The sequence below is a fragment of the Echinops telfairi genome, unplaced genomic scaffold (genome assembly GCF_000313985.2).
Source record: "Echinops telfairi isolate 266 unplaced genomic scaffold, ASM31398v2 ScPeMD7_7467;HRSCAF=8505_1, whole genome shotgun sequence".
NCBI lineage: Eukaryota > Metazoa > Chordata > Mammalia > Afrosoricida > Tenrecidae > Echinops > Echinops telfairi.
This window is the reverse complement of record NW_022111368.1, coordinates 42,091,191-42,113,292: the sequence shown is the minus strand read 5'-3', so window position 1 is coordinate 42,113,292 and position 22,102 is coordinate 42,091,191. Positions and strand designations below refer to the sequence as shown.

The 22,102-nt window shown below is 48.0% G+C and overlaps 1 protein-coding gene across 1 annotated transcript in view; it reads left to right on the top strand.

The window, feature by feature from the left end:
* The window catches only part of ST3GAL5 (ST3 beta-galactoside alpha-2,3-sialyltransferase 5), a 48,611-nt gene that overhangs the window by 6,189 nt on the left and 20,320 nt on the right, over positions 1-22,102 (top strand). Inside the window, exon 2 of the mRNA XM_045283962.1 lies at positions 21,328-21,451. Coding sequence (XP_045139897.1) covers positions 21,328-21,451 — 124 coding nt within the window. The remainder of the gene's footprint in view (positions 1-21,327; positions 21,452-22,102) is intronic.

The following is a 22,102-nucleotide window of genomic DNA, read 5'->3' as shown; positions in this document are numbered from 1 at the left end:
CGGGGAGGGTGGGGAAAAAAAGAGGACCTGATGCCAGGGGCTTAAGTGGAGAGCAAATGTTTTGTGAATGATGAGGGCAATGCATGTACAAATGTGCTTTACACAATTGATGTATGCATGGATTGTGATAAGAGTTGTCTGAGCCCCGAATAAACGATTTAAAAAAAAAAGGGAGATGTTTTACTTGCAGCGCAGGACCTTGAGTCAGGATGGGATCCGTGGGAAGTGCCATTGTTGTTTGCCAACCTACTCCCTGGAGTGCTGGGGCAGGGGCTGCACAACCTTGGTCTGGAGAGATAAGCTCCTTGGAATGTTGGGGCAGAAGATGCATACTTCAGGTCATTTATCCTCCCCAGAGGCTGAAAATGGGGGCCTTGAAGTTCTATCTTCCTGAGGAGCTGGAGAGGAGATGGGGGCTGCGTAGTCCAGACCCAGCCCAAACACTAGGTTTTACTTTATTTGCCTTATAGGTGTGTTTTGTTTGTTTGCTTTTCCTGTAAAACATTCTGCATGCACAATTTGCTGTCATGCAGGCCCATTGCCAGGGAGCTGGTCCATACAGTGGCTTTTGTAGTGAGACCCACAGGGGAGGGTGAGCCTGGCGGTTTCCTCCCTAAACTAGAGCTTGGGGCGGCACTTACTCCCTCTGCTGCCTTGTTTGATACCACTATCTCGGCTGTTAAGGCCCCTCGGAGGCGAGGGGCAGCTTCGCAAAGCCTTCCTGCAGATCGCCCCTATCTCCCCACATGCCTCAGTCAGCCACCTGACTCTGTTATGCAGGCTGTGTGAGCCACCATCCCTGCCCCGTCACCGAGCTCTGTGGCTTCCTCCTCCTCATCCCTTGTCCGACCCCTCCTTGTTTGTCTCTCAGGTTCCGTACCTCCTCTAGAAGGAACCAGCACCCCTCACTGGCCCCCCCCCCCGCCCCCCAGCCAGCTGTGACTGGGGTCTCTAACAAGCCCTTCCTTTATCTGTGATTCCTGCCCCGCTCTTGTGTCTCTGAAGTCTTGACCAGTGGTCGCCGAGCCTGTTCTGACTCCCGGGGACGTCATGTGTGCTGGAGCAAAGCTGTTCTCCTGAGGTTTCCAGTGGTTCATGTGCTCAGCCGTCAGTCACCACGGACGGTCTTCTGAGGCAAGGCGAGGTGGACTCACCCGAGCAGCCAGCTTTTCAGAGCGCATTCACTGTCTGTTCCACCCCTGCTTCCCCCCTCATTACCTGTGGTGGAGCAGGGGCTCCCTGCCCAAGGTGCCCAAGGGCTCCTTGGCCACTTAGGAAACATGCAGGGACCACACCTGTCCTCCTCCAGCACCGTGCGCGCCCCCACCCCCCCCCCCACCCCCCCACACACAGGCTGACTGCCACAAGGCAGAAGTCAGACGTTTCCCTCCCAAGGCACTCTGCTGTGTTAACACAGGGCTCAAAGAAGACGCTCACCATTGTGGGCTACAGTTGAGATGAGAAATGTTCAGGATACAGATGTTCAGTCAGGACAGGTACTTATCTGCATTGCCCAAGGCAGGCCTCTCTCTGCACCCCAGTCTGTCTCTTGGCCTAGCCTCTGTCCTGCTTGGGCAATGTTACAAAGCTCTTTTAGGGCTGCCAATAAATGCCCCAAAGGCCTATTATTCCATTGAAGTCTTAGTCTGAAGGCACTCAGCTCCAACTTCATGAGTCATCAAAACCAGCTCCCCCAGTTAAGCGCATAGAGGCACCCGACTCCACAAGCCAGCCTCCTGCCCCAGAGCTCTCGGCTTTTACTTGTTCTGTGGCCTAGGTAGTGCACTGCCCTGGCGCCTGCTGCCGCACCTCTCACTCCTCTGGTGTTGCGACTGTCTTCTGGGCCCAGGAGATTTACTGTTCAGGGATCTCATGGTCCAAAAGACACTGTGGGGGAAGCCAACCCCTCACAACTAATCACGGGTTCAGTAAGCGCAATTGTACGGTTAAGATATATAAAGAGTATAGTAAAGTCATAGAAAGATGGGGGAGATGGGAGAGAGAGTAAAATAAAGAAGTCAGACACATTTCATGGTAGCATGCTCACCTCCTGGATGGCCATGAGCTCAACAGCCAGGTCTGTGCACAGTGCGGGCAGAGAGGGCAGGAGAGAGATTTATTACTAACCAAGGCTTACATATCTTTTGGGGCTGTGCAAGCCCCCTAATTACAGGGAAAGATATACATCACAGGAAGGGGTTGTACTATAGGTAATACAGTAAGGGGAGGATGATGCTCTAGGGGTGTACATTCGAGGGCTTAAGGCTATACGTGTAACAAGATGGGCAGATCCTAGATTCATGATTTAAGGGCATCCTTGATTGCCCTTCAGCTGGAGACTTGATTTAGTCTAAGCTTTCAGGGGAAGCAATCTACTGTCCCTAACAGCAGGGAGTGAGCCCCACCTACAGTGGGACAGACAATCGGGTCTCCTTGCTCTGGATGGCTGGTGCCTTCAGGGAGATAACTTGACAATCATTTACCATTAGTTGCAAGCAGTGTCCTTGGTCTGACCTTTATATTTGGGGGAGACGAGCTGGGGAACAGTCTTTTTATATCCCACAATTCCCCCTTTTGTTTTAGATATAAAATTCAAAAGAGCCACAGGGGCAATGTGGTTATTTTCTTTACATTGAAAGCTGTCAAGGCAAATTTAACTGCCAAATTAATATAGCCAAAAATTCAGGCTTATGGCAAACCTTTTGAGTCCAGGCACTGGGGATAAAGTCCCCCTATGCCCATCTGCTATTGGAGGAAGGTATGAGAGGGGCTGATGCTGAGGCGGGATGCGCTATAGCAAATAGGAATGTTTGTTTCTGTAGTTAAAGCTGCCAGCCATACAGTAATCAGCTATGCGCTGTAAGAGAATAACTTTAAGTCAGCACCCTATAGGAGGGTAATGTGGGGAACAATATCATGAGACTGTGAGTAGGACTTACCTCCAACTCACAAGGGTGAAGGCCTCCCTCCACCCCAGAAACCCGGCCTGCCAGGCTTCTTAGCGTGAGAATAAAGGACTCATCTGTATACACTCTCTTCCTGTTCTGTGCTCCCCACAGTGTTTGCTTTGTGCACAAAGTTCAAAAAGGCCATGGAGGCTGTATGATTTTCCTTCACACACCTTAGCTTTCTACAGCAGCAACACATGATAGCCAGGACAAAAATTATGATTATGAGCAGCACTGTCAGGCTGGAACCCAGGCTATGAGAAATGCTTTGAACCCAAGCGCTCGGGTCCAATCCTTCTATGCCATCCACCAATTGTTTAATCAGATCAGAGCCAGGGGACGCCTCGAGTCTGTCTTTGAATGTATAGAAAATATTCTTTTTTACCTGATTAACATGTACTAAAATGTTTCCCTTAAATCCTTGCAAATGTTTTCTAATCAAATCCCAATCATGCAGTGTCTTATTATATGGGTAAGGGGTTACACAAAAATCAGATTTCAGCATTTTCCAATCACATTTTAGCATTAATTGATGTTGCAAGTCCATAATTTGATCTCCAAACCACTGGACAGTTTGCTGCAGCTTCGCAAGTACCCCCTGTCCCCAGTTCATCGTCCACCTTTGCCTGAGTGGCCCAGAACTGATGTGAGTTCACTTGCCATCTGCATGAAGTGTTCAGTTTTGATGGACTCTTGTAGTGCCCCTCCACCCCCCGCCCCAGTGATGGCAGCAGTGGTGGCAATTGCTATAAGTCCAATTATAGCTGCAATGACCTTTCCCATATCTCCGACATCACTTGCATTATGAAGGACGATTCTGGACTACTTTCCCATCTGCATTTCATCTTCACTGGGATCCACACCCCCATCCTGCTCTTTAGGATGAGAATGCTGTCTTTAGAAAGGTTTATAAGCAGAGCATGGTTAATGCAAGTGAACAATTTACAATTATGGCAAGTGGCACTGCGAGCAGTTTCATTTATGATGATGTTTCCTACAGCAAACACCTAAGGCAGTTTTGCACACGAGATTATGTATCAAGTCTCAAAGGCTTAGTGGCAAGAGGTAACTTCCACAGGTTCCACTGTTCAGGTCCTGTCTCAGGCCACAGTAACCTGGGGTGGGGAGGTGCAAGGCCCCCTTCTTGCCAAGCCATTAACTTTGATCTGGTAGTGGCAATGCCATTAGGGGTCTTTTGCCATTCACAATTACTTATATAATCACACGAGTTGATATTGGATCCCTCTGAGCAATTACTTAAAAACTTTCCATGGGGGCCCCAATCAATAGTCACAGTGTCATTTCTTAACATCTTTCCATGTGGCCCCTCACATTTGAGCCATTTGAATCTGTCAGCAACGACATGCCGGTAACTCACAAATTTACAGGCTTCCATATCTCCTCTCCACAGTAGTGGAGTTTTCATATTCTGCAAACGTTTCACCCATTATCATAGAGAAGCCATAGCTGGTTTCATAAAAGACCAGCTAGTTATTCCATGCCTGAGAGTTAACAGATAAACAGCTAGGGGTGGCGCCCACACAGAAATGCAGAGTTTCAAATCCTAGAGTGAAATTTAAATTTTTGCCTTCCTCACTGGGGTGTCTGGCTGTTCCTTTTAGTCTCAGATCACAGCATCAGCTTCCCTACTTTCTTCTGGGCCTTGCTGGCTGAAAAGAAATCCACCTACAGTATATTCTTTGCCTGTGAAAACATAAATAAATAGACCCTCCCTTCGGGGTGTCAGCAACCTGGAAACAGAATCATGGTTAAGATTGGGTTGTTTCTTCATCTCCTTTCCCTTCGTTTTTCTTGAAACGTGGTTGTGTCCTTCTAAGGGGAGTCCATCAGCTTTAATCTGCAAAAACATAAATGTTGTATATAGCCCTTTCTCCAAGTGACAAGTGGACCTGGATCCCAGACACGATTCCCATCTTATTAGGACTTCTTAGGACCAGCTTTTTTTCTGTAGAAGTGAAAATGTCTTTATCTGCCCTAATTTTGTTACAAGCTTTTAGTAAGGAGAAAAATGTTTTGGTTAAAATGACCAAATGAAATTTGTCACACAGAACACTTCTCTTTCCCCCCTTCTGTTTTAACAATGTAGATTTTAAAACATTATAACCTATATCAGGGAACTTGCCTGATTCCAAACCAGTGGAACTTGTTAGTTAATCTTCATTGCTATGAAAATTTAGGCATCTAGCTGTCTTACCACACTTGGGATGATTTGAAAGACTGAAAAAAACTTAATAAATTTGTTCAGCTGTTCTTGAACTAACTTAGCAAACAGACATTTTTTTCTCTAAGTGTACTAGTAAGGTAACAGGCTCAATTAAGCCGTATTGCCCTTCAGCCTTTTTTACACTGTAGGATTTTATAATCTTGCAATATTCTGATCTGGTTAACTTCTCTCATTCCTTCCATGCTGGATTTAGGGTAAGTTAATGGGCAGGTCTTAGGCCCACCTGAATGCCCTAATAAAATGACCCCATATCCAGATTTGAAAACCCTTTTTCCTCCAATTTCTAATTCCATGTGGGGCACTGTTTTCCCCACAACAGCATTCCAGATGACCCCTTGATTTAAAGAGTGTTCAGACTTCTCAAGTACTCTTTCCTGATCGGTATAAATTTTAACTCTAGAAATGCAAGGAACCACAAATTGGCTTAAGCACTCTTCCTTCTTTACAAACCCTAGTATATCAGATTTAATTACTGCCCTAATTTCTTCCTCATAATCCTGATCAATAATGCCAGTAGCCATCAGAACACTTTGAGAATTTAGGTTGGACTTTCCTAATAAATGTCTTATAGGTCTTTTAGGTAGTGGACCCCAAGTACCACTCTTAAAATTTTCTGATTTAATTACAGCCTTTAGCTTTTCCTCACAACTCTGATCAACGCCAATATCAGTTTGAATTCCTTGAGTACTTAGGTTAAACCTTCCTGATAAAAACTGTATTACTCTTTCAATAAGAGGCTCCTGCTTTTTGGTTCAACAGGCTGCTGCGGGGGCTTCTGAGCCTTTTCTAGGTTAGTCAAACGTTCTGCAGTGAGAACAGAGGCTGGACGTTTTGCAAGTTTGGCCAGGTCTGGTTTCCTGCTGTGAGGCTGGGGGATACGCGTGATTTCTCTCTAAGATATTTCTTTGCTAGCCCAGGCTTTGCCTTCTGTGCTCTGTTGGTCAGGGCTTGGATCAAACTCCTTTATTTCCTATTTCTGGGAAGTGTTTGTTAATGGCAATCCTTTACTGTTGAATCTTGAGTGACATTGATTAGCCCAATGAGTTCCTTTCCTGCAGTGGGGGCAAAGACAAATTCTTTTAAACCCAAACTCGGTGGTCCTGGCCCATGCTCTGGTGCAGGCCTCAGCTTGTTCTTTGTGGCCAGGCTGATTGGCCTGTGCTGTCTACACTCTCTTAGAAGATGACCTATCTTTCCACAACTAAAGCATTTTCCTTTATGGTCAGTGTACTTTGCTAAAGTGGCTGCCATAAGGTCAGCCTTGTATTCATCTGTCTCTAAATGCCTGCAAATTCTAAGATATTCTAGCAGTGTTACTTGTTCCCTATAGGGACACAAGCCATTTTTACAGTGCATATTAGAGAAATCAAAAGATAGCTTGTGAACTAGGTCTTTTACTGTCTGCACATTTTTTCACATTTGGAGACAGAATGTTCTAATCGGGACACAAAGTCAACATAGGACTCATCATTCCACTGTCTTATAGCTGTGTAACTTGGCCTTCTCTCTCCTGATGGTATTATCTTTTCCCAATCCCTTAGGCAAACCTCACATACCTGTGCTATTGCATATCCAGGAAACTGTAGTTGTGACTCAACTGTGATATAATTCTCATCCCTGAGCAGATGATGAATTCCTTTATCCCATTCTCAGTATTTTTATGAGTTTGTGAATGGGCTGTAAAATTCTACCAGATATATTGTAAACTTCTAAAGGATAAATACATATGTTTGCCAGGGCTCTCCAATCAGATGGGATCTAACACTCAGACTCTGCCAAAGATCTTATGCTAATTACAAAATGAGAGTCTGGACCAGGCGTCCTCAAACTATGGCCCAAAGGCCACATGCGGCCCGCCAGGTGTTTTTGCCCCGTTTGTTTTTTACTTCAAAATAAGATATGTGCAGTGTGCATAGGGATTTGTTCATAGACCCTCCAATGGGTCTGAGGAACCTTGAACTGGCCCCCTGTTTAAAAAGTTTGAGGACCCCTGGTCTGGACCATAGTGACTGCCTGCTTGAGATCTTTTAGCAACTCATAGGGGAAGGCACTGTGAATTCCTTGTGGGTGTTCCCCAGGCTGTCTGTTAATAACTCAGACAGGATAAGACATTCTAAATTCTAAATCACCTTTTGCAATCCCTCTTTCTACCCTTGAAAGTAAATGTGCTTTTCTATACTTTGCCTCCTTGCTTCTATTTTCTGAGCTGGTCTTCTCCACCGGTCTAGCTTGAAATTCCACTTTCCGAACTTCATCGGCTATGTTAGCTCTCTTAGTTTGCATTTCTTTGGAGCTAATCTCTCTACCTCCAGCACTGGCTTGGTAATTGTTTTACAATCTCTAGTCTTTTCTACACTATATTCTGGCAGTGGGGCAGATGCTTCTAATCTGATGTCTCCTTCTGATTCAGGCTTAGTTTCATCAGTTCTTTCTAAAATCTTTTCATCGGCCTGATACCCATTCTGCCTGCTTCTCACCAGATTTAAGTTTGGGCATCTCAGAGGCTTCTCACTACTCTGCTGTTTTTGTTTCTTTGCTTTCTATACCTTTGAAAGCAAGGGAGCTTAATGGCATTGTTTAGTAGCCTTGCTTTGGGTCTTGGGATTCACTTCCTCTAGTGCTTTATCACCTTTAGACCCTCAGAGGCTGAAGCCCCCCTAGGGCATAGAGGCTTTGGCCATGAGGTTTCATTTAGAATCAGAAGCTTTAGATAACAAATCAATTCCTAATTCGTACTCTTTTAAAGAGACTTTAGCTTGCCTTTCTAGATTTGAATAGACACAAGACTTCTCACTAGACTGATAATCTTTCTCTTCCTCCTGCAAAGGTTCTAAAACCATCTTAACTTGAGCCCACAGAGTCCATGTCTCCACAGGGATATTCTCCCCATCTCTGTATGCTTCCTTTAAGTTTATAGTGACTTCCTCCCAGGTCTCCAGATCGAAAGTTCCTTCCTCTGGGAATCATGGATTATACCTTTTTACTACTTTTAGAAAATATTGCATCTTTTTCTTCATTACTTTTACGCCCTGTGTTTTAAGTAAGTGGGTGAGCATAATACCATAAGTTTTAGGTTTACTTTTACCTTGCCCCATTGTCCTCTTTAATATACTCATCCACTGTGTCCACTACTTATCTGCTAATCCCCACACCGGATCCTCACTTCAGTTTCCCAATTCCAGTGGGGCCATGTAATTGTTATATGGGGTATAACTCAAAAGACTTTTTTTCCTACTGCCATGTGATGAGCGCCATTTGTGGGGGAAGCCAGCCCCCCACAACTAATCACGGGTTCAGTAAGCGCAATTGTACGGTGAAGATATATAAAGAGTATAGTAAAGTCATAGAGAAATGGGAGAGATAGGAGAGGGAGAGTAACATAAAGAAGTCAGACACATTTCATGGTTGCATGCTCACCTCCTGGATGGCCATGATCTCAATAGCCAGGTCCACGCACAGTGCAGGCAGAGAGGGCAGGAGAGAGAGCGATTTATTACTAACTAAGGAATATATATCTTTTGGGGGGTGCAATCCCCCCTTACAGGGAAAGATGCACTTCACAGGAAGGGGCTGTACTATAGGTAATACAGTAATGGGAGGGGGACAATCTAGGGGTACACACGATATAGGAAGAGGAGGGATTATAAGGGTATACATGTGATAAGATGGGCGGATCCTAGATTCATGATTGCATCTAACCTTGATTGTCCTTGAGCTGGAGACTTGATTTAGTCTAAACTTTCAGGGGAAGCAATCAACTGTTCCTAACAGCAGGGAGTGAGCCCCACCTATGGCGGGACAGACAATAGGGTCTCCTTGCTCTGGATGGCTGGTGCCTTCAGGGAGATAACTTGACAGTCATTTACCATTAGTTGCAAGCAGTGTCCTTGGTCTGACATATGTATTGGGGGAGACGAGCTGGGAACAGTCTTTTTATATCCCACAGGACACGCTCAGCTCTTGGCTCTTCTCTCTTGCTGGTAATGAGGTCCCTATTGTTGCTTCTGAGATGGATCATTTTATACCCATCAGGATGATCACATTAACAGTCACTCACAGGTGAATCCTGTAATCCAGTCAGTATCTGCCCCCACCTTCTTACGCACACCCATCAGGAAAATGAAGGGCAGCTGGTTGGAGTAACAAAGGCTATGGCTAGAAACCAAACCAAACTCACTGCCATGGAGTTGATGCCGAATCATATCGACCCTTATAGGATAGGGGAGAACTGCCCCTGTGGGTTTCTGAGCCTGTAACTCTGTTTGTTTGATTCCCTTTTTTGAGACTGTAACTCATAATGGGAGTAGAAAGCTCCATCTTTCTCCCGAGGAGTGGCTGGTGGTTTTGAGCTGCTAACCTTTCAGTTTGTAGACTAATGTGTAACCACTCTACCACCCGGGTTCCCTTACGGCTAGAAGAGCCATGTTAAATAATTCACTTGCAACAATAATTCATTGCAGCAAGATTATGCATTTAAAGATGGGGGCTGCTTCTTATTTCTTTTTATTGTCAAGTGTGGGGTGTATGGAAGGTATTGATTAAATGCTTATTTAAAATGTTAGATACCAAGACGTTCAAGAAGAAATAAAATGTTTTGGAATGGATTGTGGTAGCAATTGTACAAGTCTGCTTGATGTGATTGAATTATGGAATGTTGGATATCTGTAAGAGCTCCCAATAAAATGATTAAAAAATAAATAAAATGTTGTTCGCTAAACAAAGTAAATTATATAGACAAGCCGTTCTCAACTGGGGCTCCAGGAGCAACTCAAGGCTCAAAACCCAAGGCCATTAACCATTGTAGTTAATGAGTTAACTTCTGTCCTGGTGCTTCTAGAATGATTCTAGTTGTAGGACATTCATAGGAACAGGCCCTGGTGGCTCCGTGGGTAAAGCACTCCACTACCAACCCAAAGGCAGGCAGGTCAAGCCTCTTTAAGGGAGAACGGCATGGCAGTCTATTTCTGTGCAGATTGGCAGCTTCTGAGAGCCTGTGGGTGACAGTCCTTCTCTGTCCTGGAAGGTGGCTAGGAGGTGGCGTTGCTCAATGGCATGGGTATTGTGATAGGGTTTACCATTGTGATAGAGTTTACCATCCTTGGGAGAATCGAGAACGTAGATCCTGGGATTCTTTTCTGTAGAGATTCGTTCTCCGTGGAGCCCCACTGGTGCAGTCGCACACCCTCTCCATTAGGATAGACTACACACAAGCTGGTCCACTGGAGATCGGAAGGGAGCCAGAAGTGGGTGTTGCTGGGTTGTCCAGTGGCAGTAATTTTTCATCTCTCTTTTTACCTTTGTTCCCGCTGTGTTCCAAACTTTTTCACTTAGGGACACCTGTGTGATTTCAGATTGTTTCTTGAATCAGCCAAGCAGATTTCCTACGCACTGCATTGCCTCCGTATAAGGCGCAGCGAGGTGCAGTTTGAGATTTCCAATATGGCTCCATCAGCTCACCACAGTGGTGCAGGAGACTCACGGGTGAGCGTAGCCCCCTGAGAACCGGCATCCGGGAGCGGAGCGATGGGGTGGGCTTGTAAGACGGTCATCCTCTAGAGGCCTGGTGATGCCTTCTGAAAGGAAAGGACCTCGGATGACAGACCGAGAGGGACAGTAGTGTCCTTCACACACATGTTCTCCCCTGGAACCCTGTCCTTCTCTTCCTGTCTCTGATACCCAGATTTGAAGACAAATCTAGAGAGAGTTTTTGAATTTTGATAGTTGAGAGTGAGTATAAATGGTGTGTGTGTGTGTGTGTGTGTGTGTGTGTGTGTGTGTGTGTGAACCAAGTCTTCTAGAGGCTCATGTGCTAGTTCTTATTTAGCAGCTACTGCTTCATCCAGCCCTTGGTAAAAATCCTTGCTGTCACCTCCCGCAGGCTTCTGTCCGTATTCGTGCACAAACCCACCAGGCTCATTGCCGTTTGGCTGATTCCCACTGTAGCCTCCATGAGGTGGAGTAGAGCTGCCCTGGGGCCTTTCCCAGGAGCAGATTGCCCGGCATTTTTCCCAGAGAGCAGCTGGTGGGTTTGAGCCACTAACTCTTTGGTTAACACCTTCGGTTAATCCCTATGTCACCAGGGTTTTCTCAAGAATCCCCCCCCCCCCAAACCTCCCTCCACGAGTCAATTCTGATTTATAGTGACAAGAGTAGAACTGCCCCGTGGGTTTCTGAGACTGATAAAAATAATAATAATTTTTTTCTAACAGTTTTATTGGGATATAATTCACAAATCATACACTTCAGTAGTTCAGTCACATTAAGAGTTGTAAATCATCACTATAATCAATTATAGGACATTTTCTTCATTCTTGTATGCATTGCTAGTAACTCCCCGTTTCCCCCCACCCTCCCTGACATGCCCCAAAGAAACCATTACTCCAAGTACCGTCTCTATAGAGTTACCGATCCTGGATTTCATATACAGAAAAGCATTAAAAAAAACAAACCCACAAAAGTGACAACAACAGCAAAGTAAAACTCCCCAGGATTGATGAATTTATAGAGACAACAAGTAGAATAAGAGTTCCTGGGGGGTGGGGGGGGTGGGGACTAAGGGGGAGCTAATAGCAAGGAGTTCAAGGAGGAAGAAGCTATTTTGAAACTGATTGTGGTAGCCATTATACAACACTGCTTGATGTGATTGAACTATGGAATGATGGTATGATGTCTGGATTAGCTCCTAATAAAATGGTTTGGGGAAAAATATATTTAAAACAACAACAAAAACACTAAATATGAAGATATAAAATTTCAATAACAAAAGACTTTTTTTTTTTTTCAAAAACAGAGGAAAAACCTCAATTGGAAAGGAGCAGAGAAACCTCATTTTTTGCAAGTGGTGGATTCTAACTGCTGACCTTAAGATGGACAGCCCAATTTGAAACCTCTGCTGTCCCAAGGCTGCTTTCCAGACTCTTCCCGGGGGGTCCAGGCCAGGTGGCTCTGATGAGGAAACAGGATGTTTGCATAGTCCCCATGTGTCTCCCATAAGTTACTTATTACACAGGGAAAAGAGTAACTTCAGACGGAGGAAGCTGACTGCCCCTACCTAGCTGAACACGGGGGTCAAGAATTCCGTGCCAGCCCAGCCCAAAAGGAGTACCTGAAATCTGGTCACAAAGAAACATAAGGCCAGCCCCAAACGAGGGACGACAGAATAACCGGCCTGTCCCTTTCAAAAATGCCAAGGTCGTGAAGGACAAAGGAACGGTTTCAGATGAATGATGGTTGAATGCCACATGCGTCCCTGCACTGGACCCTGGAACAGGGAGAAAAAAAAGTTTTACTTTTGCTCTAAGGCCACATTGGGATTGGTAGAGAACTTTGCATAAGGGCTTTAGATAGCATTCAATCAATTTCCTGCCTTTTCCTCATTCTATGATGGCTGTGTAGAGTGCGAGGGATTAACTGTTGCACACACACACACACACACCCCCAATGTGCGCTGGGATCCTGACCCAGGCACCTGTGTGTGTCAGACTGTTTAGAAATAAAAGCTGTCCTTGTTGTGTTAATGAGATCACAGCTGCCCGGAGTCGCGTTTCCGGTTGTGGACTTCACCGGAGCAGCCAGCCTCCTCTTTTTTTTTTTTTTATTAAATAATCATTTTATTAGGGTTCATACAACTCATCACCGTCTGTACATACGTCATTTGTGTCCAGCACATTAGTACATATGTTGACTTCATCATTCTTACAACACCCACTTTCCACTTGAGCCCTTGGTGTCAGCTCATTTTCCCCCCTCCTTCCCCACTCCCCTGGAACCCCCGAACCACCGATAATTTATAATTTATTATTTTATCTTACCCCATCCAACGTCTCCCTCACCCACTTCTCCGCTGTCCATGCCCCAGGGAGGAGGTTATATGTAGATCCTTGTAATCTGTTCCCCCTTTCTCCCTCTCCTTCCCTCCACCCTCCCGCCATCACCCCTCTCTCCATTGGTCCTGGGGGGTTCATCTGTCCTGGGTTCACTGTATTTCTAGTTCTTATCTGTGCCAGCGCACAGCCTCCTCTTCTCCCTCGGTGTACTCCTCTGGCTGTTTTTCTGCCCTGTTTGGTGTTCTGGCCAGTGGGGTTCTGCAGTCCCTGCTGAGCTCATTTCCCACAAGGCTGAGCTCACTCCAGAACTGAGTTAGCTTCCTCTGCCGCGCCCCGAAAGCTCAAACTCACTGCCAGCAAGGCAGTTCCAACTCACGGACCCTGCCCTTCTGGGTTTCTGACACTGCAGCCCTTTATGGGAGTAGAAAACCTCACTTTCCTGCTGAGTGGCTGGTGGTTTCAAACTGTTGACCTTGCAGTTTGCGGCCCAAGTAACCCATTACAGCACCAGGGCGCCCTTAAAGATTCTCAAAAAGACACTGCCATCAAGTCACTTAAGAGCCTTTGTGGTGCCTCTGTGTGTGTCCAAGACTCACTGTGTGTGTGTGTCCGAGGCTCACTGTGTGTGTGTAGAAAGCCTTGTCTTTCTTTCTCCCTTGTAGTAGCTGGTGGTTTTGAACTGCAGACCTTGCAAGTTTGCAGCTCCGTTCATAACCACCATGCCACCAGGGATTCTCTGCAGAAAGTGGGATGGGAGACCATTAACAGTGTGGCTCTACGGGACTGGAAGTCCCTCCCCTCTCTCCCCAGGTGCCCTTTGTTTCTCACAGTCTTCTGTGTTCCTGGGAGCCCTCCGGCATAGTGGTTACGCATTGGGCTGCTAACTGCAGGACCAGCAGTTTGAAACCAGCTTCCCGGTGGGAGGAAGCCGGGGCTTTCTACTCCCGTCAAGAGTTACAGTCTTGGAAACCACAGGGCAGTTCTACCTTGTCCTAAAGGGTCGCTATGAGTCAGTATTCACTTGATGACAGGGAGGGTTTTTTTTGTTGATGTTGTTGTTTTTCCTGTCTCTTTGGCTGGAATCATTGGTGAAGTATTGGGGTGACAGGGGCTGTTCTGGTTCAGAAGAGGCTCTCTAAACTGAAGCTGAGGTTGGTTTGCTTAGACCAACTCACTGCCATTAAGTTGATCCCAACCCATAGTAGCCCTACAGAGTACACTGCTCATTAGGGTTTCCGAGACTGTCAGTTTTCACAAGGGCAGACAGCCTCCTCTTTCTCCTGCAGAGAACAGGTGGGTTTGAGCCCTGGGGCCCCCAAGCTCTCTGGGTACATATGCATATCAGAATTTGGGAGCAGTTAGTTCCTCGGGACTGTCCCGGCCCGGGGAAGAGAATGTGCTGCAGCGATTTTTCCTTCCTGTCTCCTCCCCTTCTGGCTCTCTCCCGACAGAATGCCCTCCCCAGCCCCCCCCCATATTCCATTCCTCCATTCCCCCTTTTATCTTCTTGAGTCCCCCCCCCACGGCCCCCTCATATTCCAGTTTCCTAGTCCTCTCCACTAATAGCCAGAAGAGAAGTGATTGTTAGTTTCTGGTTCCTGTTCTTCTGAAAGTTGATGAGTGAGAATCGTGACATTTGAGCGTGGCGAGGTGCAAAAGGCATGTTCCCTTCTGCGGTTTTCCTTCCACACTATTGTAAATCACTGCCTCCGATGGTTCCTGTAGTATCTTTGTAGTTGCTGTTGCTTGTTTGATCCACATGCACTCTGCCATCGAGTTGTTTAGTGACCCTCCAGGACAGGGTACAATTGCCCCAGTCAGTTTCTGAGACTGTAACTCTTTGTAGGCATAGAAAGACTCACCTCTCTCCCTCAGAGTTGCTGATGGTTTCTAACTGCTGACCTTGCAGTTAGCAGCCTGTGGTAGTTACAGAATCTGTTGTCAATTGGTGAGGATTAAGAGTGAAGGGGTGGGGTTTATGCTGTCAATCAGGTCACAGCTCGATGACCTCATTTGGAGGCACTAAGGAGATAAATAGCTCATTGGCGGTGGGGCGCACGCTCAGTCCCTTCGAGACTTGCAGAATTGCATCAGTTGCATCAAGCATATTCTTGTTGACAAGCCATGTGGAGAAAGGCTTATGGCAGCCAGAGGCCCAGAGCTGGAGGAGCTCCGTGGAAACCCCTGCCAGCACTGAGATACTGACACCACCACTGGATCCACAAGACTTCCCACCCACTGGCCTGTGATCGTCCTGCATTCGGCATCATTGCATGTGTTTCGTCTGAAGAGGACTTTATAGATTGGTATTGAACATAGGGCTAATATTGGACTTACGGACTTGATCTGGACTGGGCTGGGATGTTTCTTAATGTACCATTAATCCTTATATAAAGCTGTTTCTTAGACACATAGGCATGCTTATGAATTTGTTTCTCTAGTCTACCCGTAGTGACACAGCCCAATGTGTAACCACCACCCCAACGCTCCTTGATCCCCATAAACAAACAGCACTGAGTAACTAACTCTTTGCAGGAGTAGTTGATCCCATAGATAGTTCCAAAAAGAACACTGTGCTCAAGGCTGAGGGTTTTTATAACTTGCTCTCGGCTGGTGTGTGGTTGTAAGATTCAGGCAGCAGCTCAGGGTGTCCAGTGGCTGAGTTTCCAGAATCAGATCGCCAGGCCTTCTTTCAAAGCACCCTGGGTGGGTCCGTCCTCCGCACGTGCGGCCCGTAGCCCAGCACAGTAACCATTTACACCACCCAGGGACCCCCAACAGTCGCCCACAGTGGTTCTTGTTTGAAAAACTTATTCTCATACCCAATCTTTTTTTTTTCCTAAAAAAGATCATTTTACTGGGGTCTCTTACAGCTCTTATAATAACCCATACATCAGTTGTATCAAGCACATTTGTACATATGTTGGCCATGATTGTTTTCTAAACATTTACTTTCTATTTGAGCCCTTGGTATCAACTCCTCCTTTCCCTCCCTCCCACGCTTGATAAATTATAAATTACTATCATTTTCATTTATTACACCTACTGCTGTCTCCCTTCCCCTACGGTTTCTGTTGTCCCTCCCTCTAGGCCCTAGGGCATTGGTTGCCTTCCTGAAGCCGCCACCCTTTCATATAGTTCCTCATGTTGTGGTGACCCCCCAACCAGAAAATGATTTTCGTTGCTACTTCATAGCTGTCGTTTTGCTACGTTATGAATCAGGTGACCCCTGTGAAAGGGTTGCTCAACCCCCAAAGGGGCCATGATCCATAGGTTGAGAACCACTGCTCTAGGGTGTGTGTGTGTGTGTGTGTGTGTGTCCATTGCGATCGGTTCCCCCTTCCTCCCCTCCGCTCCCCACCTTCCTGGTATGGCTTCTCCCATTTCCTGAGGGGTTTATCTGACTTAGATTGTGTGTTGTGAGCTCTTATCTGTACCAGTGGACATGCTCCAGTCTAGACCAAACAAAGTGAAAGGCAGGCCTGAGGTCATGATAGTGGGGGTGAGAAAGCCTCAAAGAACCAGAGGAATGTTGTGTGTTTATCAGTGCTGTACCTCGCCCTGGTTGACTCACCCCTTCCTTATCCCATCCCAAATCTTGTCGTGCCTGGGGGGCCGTGGGGGGTGGGGGTGGCTCCCAGTAGTCAGACCTCTTGTAAGAACCATGCCAAGTTGGGTGTGCTCCTCCATGGTGATCTGCCAGGCCATTAACTGGCGCGTTTATTCATTTATTTGTTCAGCAAATGTTTACTGAGTTCCACTGATGTATTAGGCCCTGTTTTCTGTGGTTATAGCAGCAAACAGACATGACAAAATCCCTGCCTTAGGAATCTTGTAATGTATTGGGAGAGCAGACAGTAGGCAAATACGTTATCTGTACATCCTGAAGAAACATCAAGCAGGAAGGAGAATAGCAGGGTGGAGGGGGTGTGGGTGCTGCTTTTACAGAGGCAGGTCAAGGAAGGCGAGCCCCCCCCCCCCCCAGAAGACCTAGATGCAAATGAGGAAGGAGAACCCCCACTGGGGTGGGGGTGGAAGTAAGGAGCAGCAGGCAGCCTAGTGGCTGATGTGGGGGACCTGGAGGAGGAGGGTGTCAGAGGGGGCACCGGATTTGACCCAAGAGCCATTGTACTTTTATTTTTTTCTCCCTGTAACAAAGAAGTATTCTGTCACAGTTGAGGCTGGAAGTCCGCATTCTGACCGGCTGCCCTCGGGGAAGCCTTTCTCTTCCTGTCAGCCCTGGGGAAGGCCCTTGTCTCCTTCAGCTTCTATAGGCCTGGCACTCCTTGGGCATTCCATGTGTCTTGGTAGCAAATTTCCCCTGGAGCTAGGAGTTTCTCAGTGCCAGGGCCCCAGGCCCAAAAGACCGACAACACTGCTGGCTCTGTTCTCGATGGTTTAGGTCCCGCTGGTGAGTGCACCCTTCCTTAACATCTTTGCACCTTTAGACAGTCTTGGGAGATGTGCCATCCGTAGTGGCCGGCAGGGTCTAGATTTGCAGGATGTCGATGTGTTCTGAGGACTCTCAGACCTGGCAAGGGCAGGCGGCTGGGGGATCGCGGTGATGCATGATCAACACTTGAGGCATGCCGGTTGATTTTGATTGACATTAAAAAGTGCCCCTCGAAGGACTTGCGTCTTGGTTGGTGGTCAGAATTCAAGGCGTTGCTGACGGTGCGTGTGCAGGACATTTTTGTGACTCACTGGGATAGATAGGTCCTCTTCAGAGCTGTGTCTGAGTTCTGACAGGTGTCACACGTGTCCTGGGCACCCTTAAAGGGTGTGGTAGTTACAAAACCCGCTGTCAATTTGAGACTTACCAGTGAAGGGGGTGGAGTTTAGACTGTCAATCAGATCACAGGTTGGTGACCTCATTTGGAGGCGCTAAGGAGATAAATAGCTCGTTGGAGGCGGGACATCCTTGTTGACAAGCCAACTGGAGACAGGCCAGTGGCAGCCAGAGCCCTGGCGCTGGAGGAGCCACATAGAGACCCCTGCCAGTGCTGAGATGCTTCCACCACACTGGATCCACAAGACTTCCCACCCACTGGCCTGTGATCTTCCTGCATTTGGCATCTTTGCATGTGTTTCGTGAGCCTGAAGAGGACTTTATAGATTGTTATCAGACATATGGGCTAATACCAGATTATGGACTTGATCTGGACTGGGCTGGGATATTTTCTCAATATTCAACTCCTCTTGTATATAAAGCTCGTTCTTATACACATATGAGTCTCCCTGAATTTGTTTCTCTAGTCTACCTGGAATCACACAGAGGGGGCACCATGGCTGTTTCTATTAATGATGGTATATTCCACTACCGGCTGTGAGAGCCCATTCAGCAAGTTAAAATGAATACTTTTGTACTGGAGAACCCCACCCCATCCCACCCCCCGGGTCAAGGCAGGCTGTGTGTCTACCTTCTCCCGAGTGTAGAGTGAAGGCCCGTAAAACAAACACCCTCCCACCACTGAGCACACGCTGGACCACGTCCAGAAGTGAAAGTCAGGAGGGCGCAGGGGCCATTCAGCTGTGTTGATAGCAGATGAATGCGCTTGGCTGGACATGGTTTTTGAGCTGATGTGATGGTGCCAGGTGTTTGCACGGGGGCACAGCTGGGGGGGCTTATGGGAACCCTTACCCGGGTCTCCAGTCCAAGGGGCACCAATGAGGTCGAGAACGACATTTTGAGCTGCCAGAAATATGAAAGGCAGCCAGACAAGAGAGGGGAGGGCGCTTCCTGCTGACTTCCACGGCTGTGTTGATTCATCTCAAAATTGGGGGCAGAGCACAATTTGGAGGGTCTTATTAGCCGAGCTGAGGAGCCCAGTGGCGTAGTGGGATATAGTGTTAGGCTGCTAACCTCAAGGTTAACAGTTCGAGACCACCAGGCGCTCTGCAGAAGACAGACCAGGTCTTCTCCCGTAGCGAGACCATCTCACAGGCGCATGCGCTGCTCCGGCCTGTCCTGCAGGGCCCCGGTGAGTGGGCGGGCGCCGGGGCAGTGAGTTGGGTTCAGTTTGGGTTGGGCTTCCCTGGCCACGCCCACGCAACTGCCCTGCTCGTCGTACCAACAGTGTATAGGTAGGTCCGTGGAGCTGAAAACCTTTAGGCTCAAATTTCGTTAATGATATGCCACCCTAGCCTCCGGTGGTAAGAAACTTCCTGGTGAGTTACACCTGAGTAAGGGGGACTTGCTTAAAATGCAACTTCACCTGGTCCAAACTGAAGAGAAAAAAAAGGCTCTCGCGTTCTCTCTCTAGCTCTGTCTTTCTCTCTAGCTTGCTCCTCACTTTCTTTATTGTATGTGTGTGTGTCGCACACACAGTCATCAGTCAATCAGTCCGTCAAACCGGGTGCCCTCAGGTCAGTCTTACTCAGGGCAGCCCTCTGGTTTCCCAGTGGAACTGCTCTGTGAGGTTCTCGGGGGCGATGGCTTTTGGGGAGCAGATCACCAGGCCTTTCCTCTGAGTCGCCCCGGGATGGTGAGTTCCAGCCGCCAACTTCTAGGCAGTGGCCCAGCATGTAACTGTGACCCCCCCCACCCCAGGCACCCTCCCTCGCCAGCCCGGAAACTCTGGGGCTCAAGTCCGCTCACATGCAGACGTCCCAGCACCCTGCCCACGGTCCTGGTGTGCGGGGCTGCAGGGAGCCCCTGAAGGAGTCAGTGGAGGTGTTTGCCATTAGGCAGATTCTGGATCGGGAGATGGCAGGCACTGTCTCACCCATGTCCGTCAGCACAGGTGCTCGCCCAGGGTTTTGGGGATTTCGTTTTCATGGGTGAAATTTCACATCCCTAAAAGATGGATTCCACCTGCCCAGTGGAAAAGGGAAGTGCCTACGTGTGATTCCTCGCCCATCTTTTGGTGGTGAGGGAGGAGTGGCTCATTGAAGGTGCTCTACTCGTGAACAGGGATGAAGCTTTTTGGAGGGAGGAGGGGAGGCCTTCTTGAACTCCATGAGAGGAGACACGAAGTGGGTGGTTTAAAATTGTGTTCTGTCCTCTTGGATCAGGGTGCTCGGGAACAGTCTACTTGTAACTGTGCTCAAGCAATGACTAACACTTAACAAAGAAAAGAAAGAAAAAGCACTGCCCTCCAGTCGAATCCAACTTGTGGCAGCTCTGTAGGGCAGGGTCGGGGTGTGCCTGTGGGTTCCCCAGGGGTCAGTCTTTACAGGAGCAAGCAAGCTCCGGCTTCTCTCAAGGAGCAGCTGGTGGGTCTGAACGATGGGGCTTGCAGCTAGCAGCCGAACAGGAAACCCACCACGCCAAGGACCCTCTGCTGATACAGTAACCAAAAACCTCGCTGCTGTGGAGTAGATTCCGACACTAGCAGCCTTGTAGGACAGGGCCAAACTGCTCCGGTGGGTTTCCCAGACCCTAAGTCTCTTTACCCTCAAAAGGGCTGGAAAGCTGCAAACCTAAAGGTCATGTTTCAAGGTCACCTCGAGGCGCCTTGCAAGAGAAGGCTGTCCGCCTACTTTTGAAAAAGCAGTCCCTCACTGCACACCCCGTGGAGCACAGTTCTCCTCTGCCACACAGGAGGGTCGCCGTGAGTGCAGGTTGACTCAAAGACCACTGGACACGAGGGTGAGAGGAAGAACAACACTGATGCGGGGTGTGGGGCGTGGAGACACGCCCCTCCTGCTGCCGTATCCCTTGGAGTTTTTCTTAGAGCTTCACAAACTGAAAGTGGGCCGAGTTCAAGAGAGTCACCGGGCCACCATCCCCGAGAACACATGGTTTCTAAAAGAAGCATTTCCTCACGACTTTCTGCTTTGTGCACTGATCCAGCGTGTTGATTCACCTGCACCTGCAAGGAGATGTCAGAGAGGGCTGTTCCCCCCTGGGGACAGCCTGTAAAAGTTGTCTGATCGCACAGGTAGGATAGTGAGGGTGGGTACAGCCAGGATGCTAAATGTTCATTCACCACCAGATCCCTGGAGTGGCCTTTTACAGTAACATTGACCTGACCCCGACCCCCTGCCATACCCCGGACCCCCACCGATGTGCTCGCCATCCAGTCCAATCCAACTCCTAGCAGCAGCTCTGTAGAGCAGGGCCGGGGCGCACCTGTGGGTTCCTGGTGTGCTGGTCATTGCTGGCTTTATCACCCCGAGGACATTGCAGAAGTGCAGGCACCCACTCGGTGACCGTTCAGTATTGGCTGTGGGTTCCTACGTGTATCGATAAACATGTCTTTTGATGGCCGCACGGTGTTCTGCGATACAGATGGACCCTACACGAGCTCCGTTTGGCGAGTATCGCATGCCTCTTTTCAACCCTGCCCTCCCCCTTCCTCCGCAGCAAGGTCAGGCGCGTCTAACTGTGTGAACCCGAGGAGTGATTGTTCAAGACCGTCCCTGCAATGGTACAGCCGAGCTCAAAGCAAGATGAGAAGACCCCCCTTGTTGTTCAAGAACACTCTCAAGTAAGTCCACCCCTTGGGCCGCTGGCTCCCTCTCCCTGTCCGGCATTGGGAGGGGCTGTGGAGAACTGGGAGACAGATGCCATGAGGGCCATCAAGGTGGTGAAGGTTGGGGAGGCAGACTTGGTCAGAGACCACAGGACCAAGGATCATCCAACGCTCATCCGAGCAAAGCCTCGGTGCGCTGACGGAGTGGGTTGAGAGAGAGATGGGAAAGGAGATGTCTGTGAATAAACACGTCCATCCCCCCTGAACCTCCGTTTGTCATCCAGGCCACGTTTACTGAGGCCCGAGGCCTGTGCAGATGCAAAGCAGATGGATCACACTGCCCGGTCGATGCATCTGTGGATACTGGGCTTCCTTCTGGCACCCTTTTTACCTTTCTTTAAAAGAAAAAAAGCCTCATGAAAGGGATCATTACATGCGCTGGGTGTGTAGCGAGGGAACTCGGAAATATCTTCACCGGCTCAGCATGGCAGAGATTTTAAAGATTGTAAACCTCCTTCTTCCATCTGCTCGCCCTGGCTCTCAACTTCCTGGAAGTCAGTCTATAAGAATTGTGTGTGTGTGTCTGTATTAGTCTGGGTACTTTGGAGAAACAAATCCACAGCAACTCATGTATAAGAGAGTTTTATGTAAAGAAAATGTGCATCA